This window comes from Neocloeon triangulifer, unplaced genomic scaffold, assembly GCF_031216515.1.
Source record: "Neocloeon triangulifer isolate White Clay Creek 2 clone unplaced genomic scaffold, ASM3121651v1 ptg000014l, whole genome shotgun sequence".
NCBI classification, from domain to species: domain Eukaryota; kingdom Metazoa; phylum Arthropoda; class Insecta; order Ephemeroptera; family Baetidae; genus Neocloeon; species Neocloeon triangulifer.
The window spans coordinates 2947649-2963909 of record NW_026775556.1 but is presented as its reverse complement, the minus strand read 5'-3'; the positions used below and the strand labels follow the sequence as shown (position 1 = coordinate 2963909).

Here is a 16261-nt window from a genome sequence, read left to right as displayed (position 1 = left end):
TTTATCTTTAGACATACTTTCTACAGTAGCTTAGCTTTATTCTGCCACGTCTACAAATTGCTGGCTGATCAAGAAATAAATTTTCTAAAATTTTGAAATCTGAAAATATTCTTACCCTGAAAATATGTAAAAAAATTTATTTTTTTCAATAAATATTTAACCAGAAGCGACCTATTTGATTCCCTAGATCAGTCTCACTGATTGCTATAATTCAAGCTTATATTATCGGATTTATATCAACAATTGCGTTCCGAATGTTTTATTCGTCTGAATATAAGTAAGGCCCTAATTAAGTTGAATTACATATATTTGCCCATCTTTGTACTTGAAACGTGTTGAATGTGAATTTTAACTTTAGACATACTTTCTACAGTAGCTTAGCTTTATTCTGCCACGTCTACAAACTGATGGCTGATCAAGAAATAAATTTTCTAAAATTTTGAAATCTGAAAAAATTCTTTCCCTGAAAATGGGTAAAAAATATATTTTTGTCAAAAAATATTTAACCCCAAGCGCCCTTTGTGATTCCCTAGATCAGTCTCTCTGATTGCGATAATTCAAGCTTATATTATCGGATATATGTCAACAATTGCGTTCCAAATGTTATATTCGTCTGAATATAAGTGAAGCACCAATTAAGTTGAATTTCATATATTTGCCCATCTTTGTACTTGCAACGTGTTGAATGTGAATTTTTACTTTAGAAATACTTTCTACAGTAGCTTAGCTTAATTCTGCCAAGTCTACAAATCGCTGGCTGATCAAGAAATAAATTTTCTAAAATTTTGAAATCTGAAAATATTCTTACCCTGAAAATTGGTAAAAAATTAATTTTTTTCAATTAATATTTTACCACTTGTGACCTTTGTGATTCCCTAGATCAGTCTCACTGATTGCGACAATTCAAGCATATATTATCGGATTTATATCAATAATTGCGTTCTGAATGCTATATTCGTCTGAATATAAGTGAAGCACCAATTAAGTTGAATTTCATATATTTGCCCATCTTTGTGCTTGCAACGTGTTAAATGTGAATTTTTACTTAAGAAATACTTTCTTCAGTAGCTTAGCTTTATTCTGCCAAGTCTACAAATCGCTGGCTGATCAAGAAATAAATTTTCTAAAATTTTGAAATCTGAAAATATTCTTACCCTGAAAATTGGTAAAAAATTTATTTTTTTCAAAAAATATTTAACCAGAAGCGCCCTTTGCGATTCCCTAGATTAGTCTCACTGTTTGCGATAATTCAAGCATATATTATCGGTTTTATATCAACAATTGCGTTCCGAATGTTTAATTCGTCTGAATATAAGTGAGGCGCTAATTAAGTTGAATTACATATATTTGCCCATCTTTGTACTTGAAACGTGTTGAATGTGAATTTTAACTTTAGACATACTTTCTACAGTAGCTTAGCTTTATTCTGCCACGTCTACAAATTGCTGGCTGATCAAGAAATAAGTTTTCTAAAATTTTGAAATCTGAAAATATTCTTACCCTAAAAATTGGTAAAAAATTAATTTTTTTCAATTAATATTTTACCACTTGTGACCTTTGTGATTCCCTAGATCAGTCTCGCTGATTGCGACAATTCAAGCTTATATTATCGGGTTTATATCAACAATTGCGTTCTGAATGCTATATGCGTCTGAATATAAGTGAAGCACCAATTAAGTTGAATTTCATATATTTGCCCATCTTTGTACTTGCAACGTGTTGAATGTGAATTTTTACTTTTGAAATACTTTCTACAGTAGCTTAGCTTTATTCTGCCAAGTCTACAAATCGCTGGCTGATCAAGAAATAAATTTTCTAAAATTTTGAAATCTGAAAATATTCTTACCCTGAAAATTGGTAAAAAATTTATTTTTTTCAAAAAATATATAACTAGAAGCGCCCTTTGCGATTCCCTAGATTAGTCTCACTGTTTGCGATAATTCAAGCTTATATTATCGGTTTTATATCAAAAATTGCGTTCCGAATGTTTAATTCGACTGAATATAAGTGAGGCGCTAATTAAGTTGAATTACATATATTTGCCCATCTTTGTACTTGAAACGTGTTGAATGTGAATTTTAACTTTAGACATACTTTCTACAGTAGCTTAGCTTTATTCTGCCACGTCTACAAATTGCTGGCTGATCAAGAAATAAATTTTCTAAAATTTTGAAATCTGAAAATATTCTTACCCTGAAAATATGTAAAAAAATTTATTTTTTTCAATAAATATTTAACCAGAAGCGACCTATTTGATTCCCTAGATCAGTCTCACTGATTGCTATAATTCAAGCTTATATTATCGGATTTATATCAACAATTGCGTTCCGAATGTTTTATTCGTCTGAATATAAGTAAGGCCCTAATTAAGTTGAATTACATATATTTGCCCATCTTTGTACTTGAAACGTGTTGAATGTGAATTTTAACTTTAGACATACTTTCTACAGTAGCTTAGCTTTATTCTGCCACGTCTACAAACTGATGGCTGATCAAGAAATAAATTTTCTAAAATTTTGAAATCTGAAAAAATTCTTTCCCTGAAAATGGGTAAAAAATATATTTTTGTCAAAAAATATTTAACCCCAAGCGCCCTTTGTGATTCCCTAGATCAGTCTCTCTGATTGCGATAATTCAAGCTTATATTATCGGATATATGTCAACAATTGCGTTCCAAATGTTATATTCGTCTGAATATAAGTGAAGCACCAATTAAGTTGAATTTCATATATTTGCCCATCTTTGTACTTGCAACGTGTTGAATGTGAATTTTTACTTTAGAAATACTTTCTACAGTAGCATAGCTTTATTCTGCCAAGTCTACAAATCGCTGGCTGATCAAGAAATAAATTTTCTAAAATTTTGAAATCTGAAAATATTCTTACCCTGAAAATTGGTAAAAAATTAATTTTTTTCAATTAATATTTTACCACTTGTGACCTTTGTGATTCCCTAGATCAGTCTCACTGATTGCGACAATTCAAGCATATATTATCGGATTTATATCAATAATTGCGTTCTGAATGCTATATTCGTCTGAATATAAGTGAAGCACCAATTAAGTTGAATTTCATATATTTGCCCATCTTTGTGCTTGCAACGTGTTAAATGTGAATTTTTACTTAAGAAATACTTTCTTCAGTAGCTTAGCTTTATTCTGCCAAGTCTACAAATCGCTGGCTGATCAAGAAATAAATTTTCTAAAATTTTGAAATCTGAAAATATTCTTACCCTGAAAATTGGTAAAAAATTTATTTTTTTCAAAAAATATTTAACCAGAAGCGCCCTTTGCGATTCCCTAGATTAGTCTCACTGTTTGCGATAATTCAAGCATATATTATCGGTTTTATATCAACAATTGCGTTCCGAATGTTTAATTCGTCTGAATATAAGTAAGGCGCTAATTAAGTTGAATTACATATATTTGCCCATCTTTGTACTTGAAACGTGTTGAATGTGAATTTTAACTTTAGACATACTTTCTAAAGTAGCTTAGCTTTATTCTGCCACGTCTACAAATTGCTGGCTGATCAAGAAATAAATTTTCTAAAATTTTGAAATCTGAAAATATTCTTACCCTGAAAATTGGTAAAAAATTATTTTTTTTTCATAAAATATTTACCCACAAGCGCCCTTTGTGATTCCCTAGATCAGTCTCACTGATTGCGATAATTCAAGCTTATATTATCGGATTTATATCAACAATTGCGTTCCAAATGTTATATTCGTCTGAATATAAGTGAAGCACCAATTAAGTTGAATTTCATATATTTGCCCATCTTTGTACTTGCAACGTGTTGAATGTGAATTTTTACTTTAGAAATACCTTCTACAGTAGCTTAGCTTTATTCTGCCAAGTCTACAAATCGCTGGCTGATCAAGAAATAAATTTTCTAAAATTTTGAAATCTGCAAATATTCTTACCCTGAAAATTGGTAAAAAATTAATTTTTTTCAATTAATATTTAACCTCTTGTGACCTTTGTGATTCCCTAGATCAGTCTCACTGATTGCGACAATTCAAGCTTATATTATCGGATATATATCAACAATTGCGTTCTGAATGCTATATTTGTCTGAATATAAGTGAAGCACCAATTAAGTTGAATTTCATATATTTGCCCATCTTTGTGCTTGCAACATGTTAAATGTGAATTTTTACTTTAGAAATACTTTCTACAGTAGCTTAGCTTTATTCTGCCAAGTCTACAAATCGCTGGCTGATCAAGAAATAAATTTTCTAAAATTTTGAAATCTGAAAATATTCTTACCCTGAAAATTGGTAAAAAATTTATTTTTTTCAATTAATATTTAACCACATGTGACCTTTGTGATTCCCTAGATCAGTCTCACTGATTGCGACAATTCAAGCTTATATTATCGGATAAATATCAACAATTGCGTTCTGAATGCTATATTCGTCTGAATATAAGTGAAGCACCAATTAAGTTGAATTTCATATATTTGCCCATCTTTGTGCTTGCAACGTGTTAAATGTGAATTTTTACTTTAGAAATACTCTCTACAGTAGCTTAGCTTTATTCTGCCACGTCTACAAATTGCTGGCTGATCAAGAAATAAATTTTCTAAAATTTTGAAATCTGAAAATATTCTTACCCTGAAAATTGGTAAAAAATTATTTTTTTTTCATAAAATATTTACCCAGAAGCGCCCTTTGTGATTCCCTAGATCAGTCTCACTGATTGCGATAATTCAAGCTTATATTATCGGATTTATATCAACAATTGCGTTCCAAATGTTATATTCGTCTGAATATAAGTGAAGCACCAATTAAGTTGAATTTCATATATTTGCCCATCTTTGTACTTGCAACGTGTTGAATGTGAATTTTTACTTTAGAAATACCTTCTACAGTAGCTTAGCTTTATTCTGCCAAGTCTACAAATCGCTGGCTGATCAAGAAATAAATTTTCTAAAATTTTGAAATCTGCAAATATTCTTACCCTGAAAATTGGTAAAAAATTAATTTTTTTCAATTAATATTTAACCTCTTGTGACCTTTGTGATTCCCTAGATCAGTCTCACTGATTGCGACAATTCAAGCTTATATTATCGGATATATATCAACAATTGCGTTCTGAATGCTATATTTGTCTGAATATAAGTGAAGCACCAATTAAGTTGAATTTCATATATTTGCCCATCTTTGTGCTTGGAACATGTTAAATGTGAATTTTTACTTTAGAAATACTTTCTACAGTAGCTTAGCTTTATTCTGCCAAGTCTACAAATCGCTGGCTGATCAAGAAATAAATTTTCTAAAATTTTGAAATCTGAAAATATTCTTACCCTGAAAATTGGTAAAAAATTTATTTTTTTCAATTAATATTTAACCACATGTGACCTTTGTGATTCCCTAGATCAGTCTCACTGATTGCGACAATTCAAGCTTATATTATCGGATAAATATCAACAATTGCGTTCTGAATGCTATATTCGTCTGAATATAAGTGAAGCACCAATTAAGTTGAATTTCATATATTTGCCCATCTTTGTGCTTGCAACGTGTTAAATGTGAATTTTTACTTTAGAAATACTCTCTACAGTAGCTTAGCTTTATTCTGCCAAGTCTACAAATTGCTGGCTGATCAAGAAATAAATTTTCTAAAATTTTGAAATCTGAAAATATTCTTACCCTGAAAATATGTAAAAAAATTTATTTTTTTCAATAAATATTTAACCAGAAGCGACTTATTTGATTCCCTAGATCAGTCTCACTGATTGCTATAATTCAAGCTTATATTATCGGATTTATATCAACAATTGCGTTCCGAATGTTTTATTCGTCTGAATATAAGTAAGGCCCTAATTAAGTTGAATTACATATATTTGCCCATCTTTGTACTTGCAACGTGTTGAATGTGAATTTTAACTTTTGACATACTTTCTACAGTAGCTTAGCTTTATTCTGCCAAGTCTACAAATTGCTGGCAGATCAAGAAATTCATTTTCTAAAATTTTGAAATCTGAAAATATTCTTACCCTGAAAATTGGTAAAAAATTTATTTTTTTCAAAAAATATTTAACCAGAAGCGCCCTTTTCGATTCCCTAGATTAGTCTCACTGTTTGCAATAATTCAAGCTTATATTATCGGTTTTATATCAAAAATTGCGTTCCGAATGTTTAATTCGACTGAATATAAGTGAGGCGCTAATTAAGTTGAATTACATATATTTGCCCATCTTTGTACTTGAAAAGTGTTGAATGTGAATTTTAACTTTAGACATACTTTCTACAGTAGCTTAGCTTTATTCTGCCACGTCTACAAATTGCTGGCTGATCAAGAAATAAATTTTCTAAAATTTAGAAATCTGAAAATATTCTTACCCTGAAAATATGTAAAAAAATTTATTTTTTTCAATAAATATTTAACCAGAAGCGACCTATTTGATTCCCTAGATCAGTCTCACTGATTGCTATAATTCAAGCTTATATTATCGGATTTATATCAACAATTGCGTTCCGAATGTTTTATTCGTCTGAATATAAGTAAGGCCCTAATTAAGTTGAATTACATATATTTGCCCATCTTTGTACTTGAAACGTGTTGAATGTGAATTTTAACTTTAGACATACTTTCTACAGTAGCTTAGCTTTATTCTGCCACGTCTACAAATTGATGGCTGATCAAGAAATAAATTTTCTAAAATTTTGAAATCTGAAAAAATTCTTTCCCTGAAAATGGGTAAAAAATATATTTTTGTCAAAAAATATTTAACCCCAAGCGCCCTTTGTGATTCCCTAGATCAGTCTCTCTGATTGCGATAATTCAAGCTTATATTATCGGATATATGTCAACAATTGCGTTCCGAATGTTATATTCGTCTGAATATAAGTGAGGCACCAATTAAGTTGAATTTCATATATTTGCCCATCTTTGTACTTGAAACGTTTTGAATGTGTATTTTAACTTTAGAAGTACTTTCTACAGTAGCTTAGCTTTATTCTGCCAAGTCTACAAATCGCTGGCTGATCAAGATATAAATTTTCTAAAATTTTGAAATCTGAAAATATTCTTACCCTGAAAATTGGTAAAAAATTTATTTTTGTTAAAAAAATATTTAACCCCAAGCGCCCTTTGTGATTCCCTAGATCTGTCTCACTGATTGCGATAATTCAAGCTTATATTATCGGATTTATATCAACAATTGCGTTCCGAATGTTTTATTCGTCTGAATATAAGTGAGGCACTAATTTAGTTGAATTACATATATTTGCCCATCTTTGTGCTTGCAACGTGTTAAATGTGAATTTTTACTTTAAAAATACTTTCTACAGTAGCTTAGCTTTATTCTGCCAAGTCTACAAATCGCTGGCTGATCAAGATATAAATTTTCTAAAATTTTGAAATCTGAAAATATTCTTACCCTGAAAATTGGTAAAAAATTTATTTTTTTCAAAAAATATTTAACCCCAAGCGCCCTTTGTGATTCCCTAGATCAGTCTCACTGATTGCGACAATTCAAGCTTATATTATCGGATTTATATCAACAATTGCGTTCCGAATATTATATTCGTCTGAATATAAGTGAGAGGCACTAATTAAGTTGAATTACATATATTTGCCCATCTTTGTACTTGAAACGTGTTGAATGTGAATTTTAACTTTAGACATACTTTCTACAGTAGCTTAGCTTTATTCTGCCACGTCTACAAATTGCTGGCTGATCAAGAAATAAATTTTCTAAAATTTTAAATCTGCAAATATTCTTACCCTGAAAATTGGTAAAAAATTTATTTTTTTCAAAAAATATTTAACCAGAAGCGCCCTTTGCGATTCCCTAGATTAGTCTCACTGATTGCGATAATTCAAGCTTATATTATCGGTTTTATATCAACAATTGCGTTCCGAATGTTATATTCGTCTGAATATAAGTGAGGCACTAATTAAGGTGAATTACATATATTTGCCCATCTTTGTACTTGAAACGTGTTGAATGTGAATTTTAACTTTAGACATACTTTCTACAGTAGCTTAGCTTTATTCTGCCACGTCTACAAATTGCTGGCTGATCAAGAAATAAATTTTCTAAAATTTTGAAATCTGAAAATATTCTTACCCTGAAAATTGGTAAAAAAATTTATTTTTTTCAAAAAATATTTAACCAGAAGCGCCCTTTGCGATTCCCTAGATTAGTCTCACTGATTGCGATATTTCAAGCTTATATTATCGGTTTTATATCAACAATTGCATTCCGAATGTTATATTCGTCTGAATATAAGTGAAGCACCAATTTAGTTGAATTTCATATAATTGCCCATCTTTGTACTTGAATCGTGTTGAATGTGTATTTTAACTTTAGAAGTTCTTTCTACAGTAGCTTAGCTTTATTCTGCCACGTCTACAAATTGCTGGCTGATCAAGAAATAATTTTTCTAAAATTTTGAATTCTGAAAATATTCTTACCCTGAAAATTGGTAAAAAAATTTATTTTATTCAAAAAATATTTAACCAGAAGCGCCCTTTGTGATTCCCTAGATCAGTCTCAATGATTGCGATAATTCAAGCTTATATTATCGGTTTCATTTAAACAATTGCGTTACGAATGTTATATTCGTCTGAATATAAGTGAAGCACCAATTAAGTTGAATTTCATATATTTGCCCATCTTTGTACTTGCAACGTGTTGAATGTGAATTTTTACTTTAGAAATACTTTCTACAGTAGCTTATCTTTATTCTGCCAAGTCTACAAATCGCTGGCTGATCAAGAAATAAATTTTCTAAAATTTTGAAATCTGAAAATATTCTTACCCTGAAAATTGGTAAAAAATTAATTTTTTTCAATTAATATTTAACCACTTGTGACCTTTGTGATTCCCTAGATCAGTCTCACTGATTGCGACAATTCAAGCTTATATTATCGGATTTATATCAACAATTGCGTTCTGCGACTTTCTTTGCTTCGCCGCCTTGCAAGAAATGAAACCAGTTGACTGAGTTTTTAACAAGTTTTTTTTTCTTTGTAAAAATTGAAGCCATCCAATTTTTATATGATAAATTAACATATGAAAAAGATTTTTGACAGTTTCAAATCATTATTCTTTAAATTACACTCGTAACGAAAACACGTTTTTATCACGAGAAAAACTGGTATTTTTGAAACGAGTTATGTAAAATCTGTTCTCGTTAAAGAAATGCCAGTTTTAACCAAGTTATAAACTGGTAAATTTTTAACAACACTTAAAAATATTTTTACAAATCAGGAAAAAAAATTTATTGTTAAAAAAAATTATTGATGTTAAAAAATAAAAAATGTAAAATTGTGAAATACTTTTTCAGTAAATGTTTTATTAAATAACATTTCAATTTAAAAAAAAATTATTTATTTGATAAAAATCTACTTACAATTAATATTGAGGAAAAATGTTTTAAAATTAATCTAAAAAAATTAATTTATAATTTCCTTTTTCAACGGAGCAGAGCTTTGTAGGTGAGGTCGAGATGTGGCAAACAGGTGGCAAGCTCATTTTATTTAAAAACTAGTTCAACATTATTTGCAAGTCAGCTCTCAGATTAAGAAATATTTTTTTACATATATATATTATAAAAAATTTTCTTATAATATAATTGCATTATTATTTATGCTTCTGAAAAAAATAATATGGTGTGTGATTTATTTTTCGAACAATTTGACGATAATTTTAGGGAATAATTTAACTAAAAATTAGGTATAAATTAAATTTATAAGTAAGCGTTTTCATCAAATGTTAATTTTTACTCAAAATTCTTTAAAGTAAATTTCTTTACCAAATATTTTAATTTTTTAATTAGACGATTATTGTTAAGTGGTAAAATTAATTTTTGAAATAAGTGTTTTCATCAAATAAGCAAATTTTTCTCAAAAATTCTTCATAGTTAAATTTCTTTCACTTTTTATAAATATTATTTTTCTTTTTAATTTTGACAATTAGTTTTGGAAATATATTTAAAAATTAATTTTGTAAGTAAGTAAGGAAAAGTGTCAGAATAGAGAAATGTGTTGTGTGTTTTGAGCGTACCCTTCTCGTTGAAGGTCGTTCGAGAGACATCGAGAAATCTATAGTTATTTTTCGCTTTATTTTTCACGTAAACGCTCAAAACACTATTCTAACAAAAATAATTAAAAAAAAATTTAATATGTAAAAATATTTTTCACAGAAGTTGTCAAATTTGGAATAAATTTTTTGATGTAAAAATTGTAATTAAAAAATAATTTATGAGAAAAAAATTTATTATTTGCTGATAACACTCTCGTTATGTATTAATTATATTAATTTTAGTAAAAATAGTTTCACAGCGTTATGAATTGTAGCTGCCGACTTTAAATTCAATTCACCCATGTGATCGTGAAATTCTACTACAAATTAAAATAAAAATAATAATTGTACAAACAAAATAATTAGTAAATTGCATAATAATGCCAATGTATTTGGAAATTTAATCAAAGAGCAAAGAGTGGAGAGTTTCACAAGCGCACGCACCGCGAGATAAATTTTTTTTCAAATTAGAGAACTTTTCCTTAAATAGAAGTTGATTAAGTGGATTAAATCTCTTCTATATATTATTAATTTAGGGCAGGGTATGTGAATTTAGAAAGAATTATGAGCCCCAAAATTTTAATAATCTGTTAAATTAATTTGTAATAATAATTATTTTTTATCAATTGATATATTTCTTTCCATTTTTTAATAACTCATTACTTTTTTTAATTAAATATAAAATTAAATGTATATTTTATTTTCTCTTAATTTTTTTTTTAATATAATTCATTTTATTGAAAAAAGCTGAATTAATCATTTTTTTTTTCTAAAATTTATTAGACTAATATTCTTTTAATATATTTTTAGGATCCGGAATTTTTTTTATAATTTGCAATATTATTATTGTGTTAGGAAAAGTAGCTGATAATTTTTTTGGTAAAAATATTCTCCATAATATAATTTTTATTACAAATCTTAAATAAATCCTTAAACGACTAAACGTTCTAATGTATATATGCATCTCGAATCATTTTGTGAACCGAAAAAATTTTGGTAATATCTATACGCAACAATTTCAAGGCCTTTGATGTTACATCTCATGGTCTAATGGTTAAAGCTTTGTCACAGATGCAGAAGTATCCAGATTCGAATTTACCCTCAGGCAGACTTTTCACTTGATATACAATGTCTACGTCATTCATGATCAAGTTACAAAGACCGCGACAAATTGAAAATTATTTTTCTTTTGCGTTTTTTAAACATTTTTTGGCTTCTTTTTTTATTGAAAAGCCAACTTGTTAAAAACAGGTAGTTAGGCGAGCCAGTCGAGTCAGTCGCGTCAGTCGAGTCAGTCGCGACAGTCGCGTCAGTCGAGTCAGTCGCGTCAGTCGAGTCAGTCGCGTCAGTCGCGTCAGTCGCGTCAGTCGAGTCAGTCGCGTCAGTCGAGTCAGTCGCGTCAATCGCGTCAGTCGAGTAAGTCGCGTCAGTCGCGTCAGTCGAGTCAGTCGAGTCAGTCGCGTCAGTCGCGTCAGTCGAGTCAGTCGAGTCAGTCGAGTAAGTCGCGTCAGTCGAGTCAGTCGCGTCAGTCGCGTCAGTCGAGTCAGTCGCGTCAGTCGAGTCAGTCGCGTCAGTCGCGTCAGTCGAGTCAGTCGCGTCAGTCGAGTCAGTCGCGTCAGTCGAGTCAGTCGCGTCAGTCGAGTCAGTCGCGTCAGTCGAGTCAGTCGCGTCAGTCGAGTCAGTCGCGTCAGTCGCGTCAGTCGAGTCAGTCGCGTCAGTCGAGTCAGTAGCCGGTGCAAAACTGTTTGATCAAATTGGATCGCGCACACACCAGGCACACACCAAACACACAATAGAGTCACACAACAACAACACTGATGCAGATGAATTTCTTTCTCTTTGTTTACATCCAATCATTAAAAAATGATTGATGACTTTGGCTGATTCCACGCAACTGATTGGCCGACCTCCTGACCTGGGACATTTTTGCTTATTAACGGCGGGAATGGCATGTCACGCATAAAAGAATTATATTGTTATAAGTAATAATCGCCGAGCAGTAACATCGTCAAATATGTACAAAAATGGTCATTTATTATAATTGGAGTCGAAAAATCCAGAACTTTTTGGAACTTATCATTTAATTTAATGAAATAAACTCAACTGAAAATAATAAATTATATATTAATAAAGCCACACTGAAGTTAATTTAAAACGCGCATAAATTTCATACTAAAATTTTAAACATGTTTTTATAAATGTACAATTATATATTTTCGAGCTTTACAGTTGCTGAAATTAAAAAAAAAAATACATCAACTTGAGCAACTCAATTATTTCTTTTTTCTTGTAAAAGAATTGTGCAACCGGCCATTTCCATCTTTTATCTAGCCACATCTTGTGAAATTGTCATAGTTACTGAAGAAAAAAATTTTTCAAAAAATTATTTTAACTTGATTGATTATTGGTAATTAAGCATAATTCCCGTATTTTTATTCATTTCATAAACTAAAACGATTTCTTATATCAGGGGTGTTTCTGATGATCCACCTCATATAATTGACGACGTCTGTATACAGGGCGTAGTAATTTGGATTGCACGTCCACAAGACCTCTTGGTCATTCTTGATCACTTTTTTCAAATTGCCCATGCTGACCACTCCGCGCAAAAAGTGACGTCTGGAGAGGCGGTCGTAAAGGGAAAATCCACCACCACTGTCTCCGTTGCAAGCACCGGTCTCTGCATTTTGCCAGAATTTCAGTTTAATCGTTTTTTCTGACGGAAGTAACACTCACGATTATGTGGAAATCCAGCGCAAAAGTTTTCCCTGGGCCGCATGTAAAGAGAGAAAAAGCGCTTTTTGCTCTCATAGCATTGCTTGTACGAAACGACTTTTATGCTCGCCTCCTGCAAAATGTCTGGCTGGGTATAATTTGACGTCAGACCCCAGCCGACCAACTTATCCGAAATTTTATACGTTTGTACATATTCAGCACTAATTTTGCTTTTACCGTGCCTGTCCTGTTTGCAATTCTGTCCAAGTCGTAATCAAAGTTCCAGAGACAAATTGGAGCGACGTAATCAGAAAATTGCACCTCTCCAGTGACAATGATGAGAGCGATATCGTCTTTAAAATCACCCCTGCTGTGATTGTAGCCGGGGTGCACCACAAGATTTGAAGCCTGCTTGGGAAGTGGGAATAAATGAATCTTTTAATTAAATTAAATGGCAATTCTATTGGAATATACAGAACTAAAAATTTTATTTGTGAAATAAAAAATCTTCTCATAACTAAGGTGTAAGTTAAATGTGATCATTCAATTGATTAATATCTGATGAGACTGATTAGAGAGAATTAAAAACAAATATATTTTTTGAGGTTCTTTTGGTATTCTTTTTCGTTTTTTTTTCTCAATTATCTCAAATATTGTGAAATGGAAATCCTAAATATATGTGTTTCTTCGTGAATGCACTGTGGAATTTGCAAAAAATATCTGCTGAAAATTTCATGAGCTAGCATTATGGCTGGTGATTTTCTCTCTATACGCACCTCTTTTATTATGTATGTATTATGATCTTTATTTTTACTTTTTAAGTGTTATCTTCTAACTTGCAATTGCAAGAGTTGAATTTTGATTTTCATTTCAATTCATATTTCTATAATTTTATACAGTAGAAAATTGTATCAAAAGAAAAGGTATTGAATAAATTAATTTTAATATTTCTACAGTTACCCTTAAAGTCTGCCGCGAACTCTCTTTTGCTTTTGACGAGCGATTGTACATTCCGAGCGTCACATCCACATGACTCGCTCTCAAAGGAAGTCCTTCTCTGTCGAAGAGGCAATGTGCCGCTGGAAGTATTTCAAATTAATTATTCTTTTATCGTTAATCATTATTTATTCTTCTTTTATCTTCAAATTTAAATTTATTAGTATTTTTGCTTAGTAAATATTATAAATGTAACACGTTGAACTCGAAAATTTATTTATATTAATAGGGAATATAATATTTCATTAATTTGATTGAAAAAAGCTCCAACCGACCAGTGACAAGAGCCTTTTTAGAAATGAGCGTCGCCCCACAAGAATCTTCAACACTCCCGGTGACCATTTGGACTGAGAGACTTGCATGCCAAGGGTGTTGACCTCGGACCGCATTTTGGCCGTTGAAAATTAAACCACCTGGCCGCTCCTCCTCGGTTACTCTTTTTGATCGTCGCCCTGACACACGTCCACAGTTTGCAAAGCTTTGACTTACTCCAAAGTCTGGAAATGAATTTATAATTATTTTTATTACAAATAATGTGAACAGCAAAATACCGATTCTGCTTTTCAGATCGGGAATTACTGGCATGGCCGCTAGATTGAAGGACGCCGAGACGATTTCGTTTGTGTACGGAAGTAAGTCGAACCACGTCATAGTAAATTCTGAATCGTAAACATATATTGCACGTAGATAAGACCGATCTTCTCGACGAATGAACAAATATTCAGACCCCAGTTCTGTACATAAAAAATTAATAATTGAGCGGTTGGAAGAGCAACAAAATCATTCTATTTTAAAAACCCTTCTGTTCTTACGAGAAGATGCTGATGTGCAAATTGAATTCCCGTAAAGGTCACACCGCCATTTTTCAACACGTCTTTCATTGTAACAACTGTTCTCCGCTAGAAAATCTGCTTGCGTAATTGCTTGAAGCTGGTTAGACGAAAAAATATTAATTTATTTATTTTGCAGTTTTTTCAAATATTTTGTTTGTTGTCATTATTTTTTAAAATAATAAATATTTGTTATTATGCGCTTTGATTTAACTTTTTTTAATAATAAAACCGATTTAATTCACCACAAAAGTATAACCAATGCCTGTTAATTCTACTAACCCTCCAATTGTCGGAATAAAAATATTCCAAGTCATCGTTCTGATTGTCTTGGTTCCATAAGCAAGCAGGCTGTAATTTCGGCGTGAGTTTCACTTTTTCTATCCGCCATATGTAGATTGATTCTCGAAAAAATTGTCCGTTCTGCACAAAAACTTCCTTAAAATCGAGAACCTGAAATAAATTTCAAAATGCGTTCATACTCTGCCTAAATTTAAAGTCTTGCATGGTTCAGCAAAGTACAAAAATTTTACATTTTTTTTTTAAATTTTTATTTATAACTGCCATAGATTAATATTTGAAAAAAAGTTGTAAAAAAATTTGATTGGCAATTTACCTTTTGACTTAACAAGCCTCGTCTATGAAAACAATTGACCAAATCTCTTTTATCAGCACAACCACCGCCAAATACCTTCAATTTTTTTCCTTTGGCAACTGCGTTGTAAAATGGATCAATACGATCTTGTATAATACATAATTTATTTAATTAAAGTGTAATTAAAAAAACGGATGTGCTTACATGAAAGGACTGTTTGATCAGATATAAGAATACTCGGTAAATAACCATTTCCAAATGTGATGAAAACCGTCCACGGAGCGATGCGGTCAATTTTGCTATTGTTCCACCGGCCGCAGTCATTGAAACTCAAATTTTCTTCATCGCCAACAGTGAATTCTGAAAATTTTATGTTAAAATGGTTTTTTTATTTGTAAATTAACTGTTAATTCACAGAATAAAGCGATTTAATATAAAAATATAACAAATATAATAAATCATAAATTAAGCAAGTCACACAAAATTTTCCACTTTCATACCTGGTGCTGGAAACATGTACTTGTTTTTGCCATTATTCCAGCAGTCAAAGGAGTTAATTTTCTGTGAAAAATAAGGTTAATTTTTGCACCATACAAATAGTATCAAATACCAGTTCAGGAAACAAAAAAGTTAAAATAAAAAAAAATACTCCATATTATATTTATTTTTTAGCAAAACTGCCAAACTCGCGTTAGTATTATGAATCAGAAGCAGCATGGAAATTTTATAAATCTTTTCTAATAAAGAATTTTTATCACTACCATCTATTTAAATTTATTACTTTTGTGCGTTGAATTATTATTTAAATTGCATTTACCAACCAACAGAGCTTCGAAGCGATGTTCTTCGGTGCTGTAATGTGAGGAAGCGGAAAAAACGCAGATGGCAAAAAACAAAATCCAATCGGAAAATTCCATCTCAATATTTGTGGTCTATAAATTATAGACAAATACTTCATGCCATTTCAATCATCAATTGAATAATGAATGAGTGACAAAAAAATTAATGCAAATTATCTATGATACAAAGAGCAAAAGGAGATTTTGCTTTATCTTACCGAAAATAAAAATCCTGAAAGTGAGTCA

The 16261-nt window shown here is 30.8% G+C and overlaps 1 protein-coding gene across 1 annotated transcript; it reads right to left on the bottom strand.

Annotated features, from left to right (window-relative positions):
• Positions 1-11789: 11789 nt before the first annotated feature.
• Positions 11790-16093, bottom strand: LOC132201552 (transmembrane protease serine 11D-like). The gene is made up of 13 exons (XM_059627784.1): positions 15998-16093; positions 15677-15737; positions 15381-15536; positions 15198-15322; positions 14864-15034; positions 14564-14681; positions 14303-14485; positions 14027-14248; positions 13716-13834; positions 12993-13163; positions 12777-12939; positions 12531-12720; positions 11790-11955 (listed from the first exon to the last, which is right to left on the bottom strand). Exons 1-13 carry the CDS (start codon positions 16091-16093, stop codon positions 11790-11792), a joined length of 1941 nt encoding a protein of 646 aa, XP_059483767.1.
• Between the last annotated feature and the right edge of the window lie 168 nt (positions 16094-16261).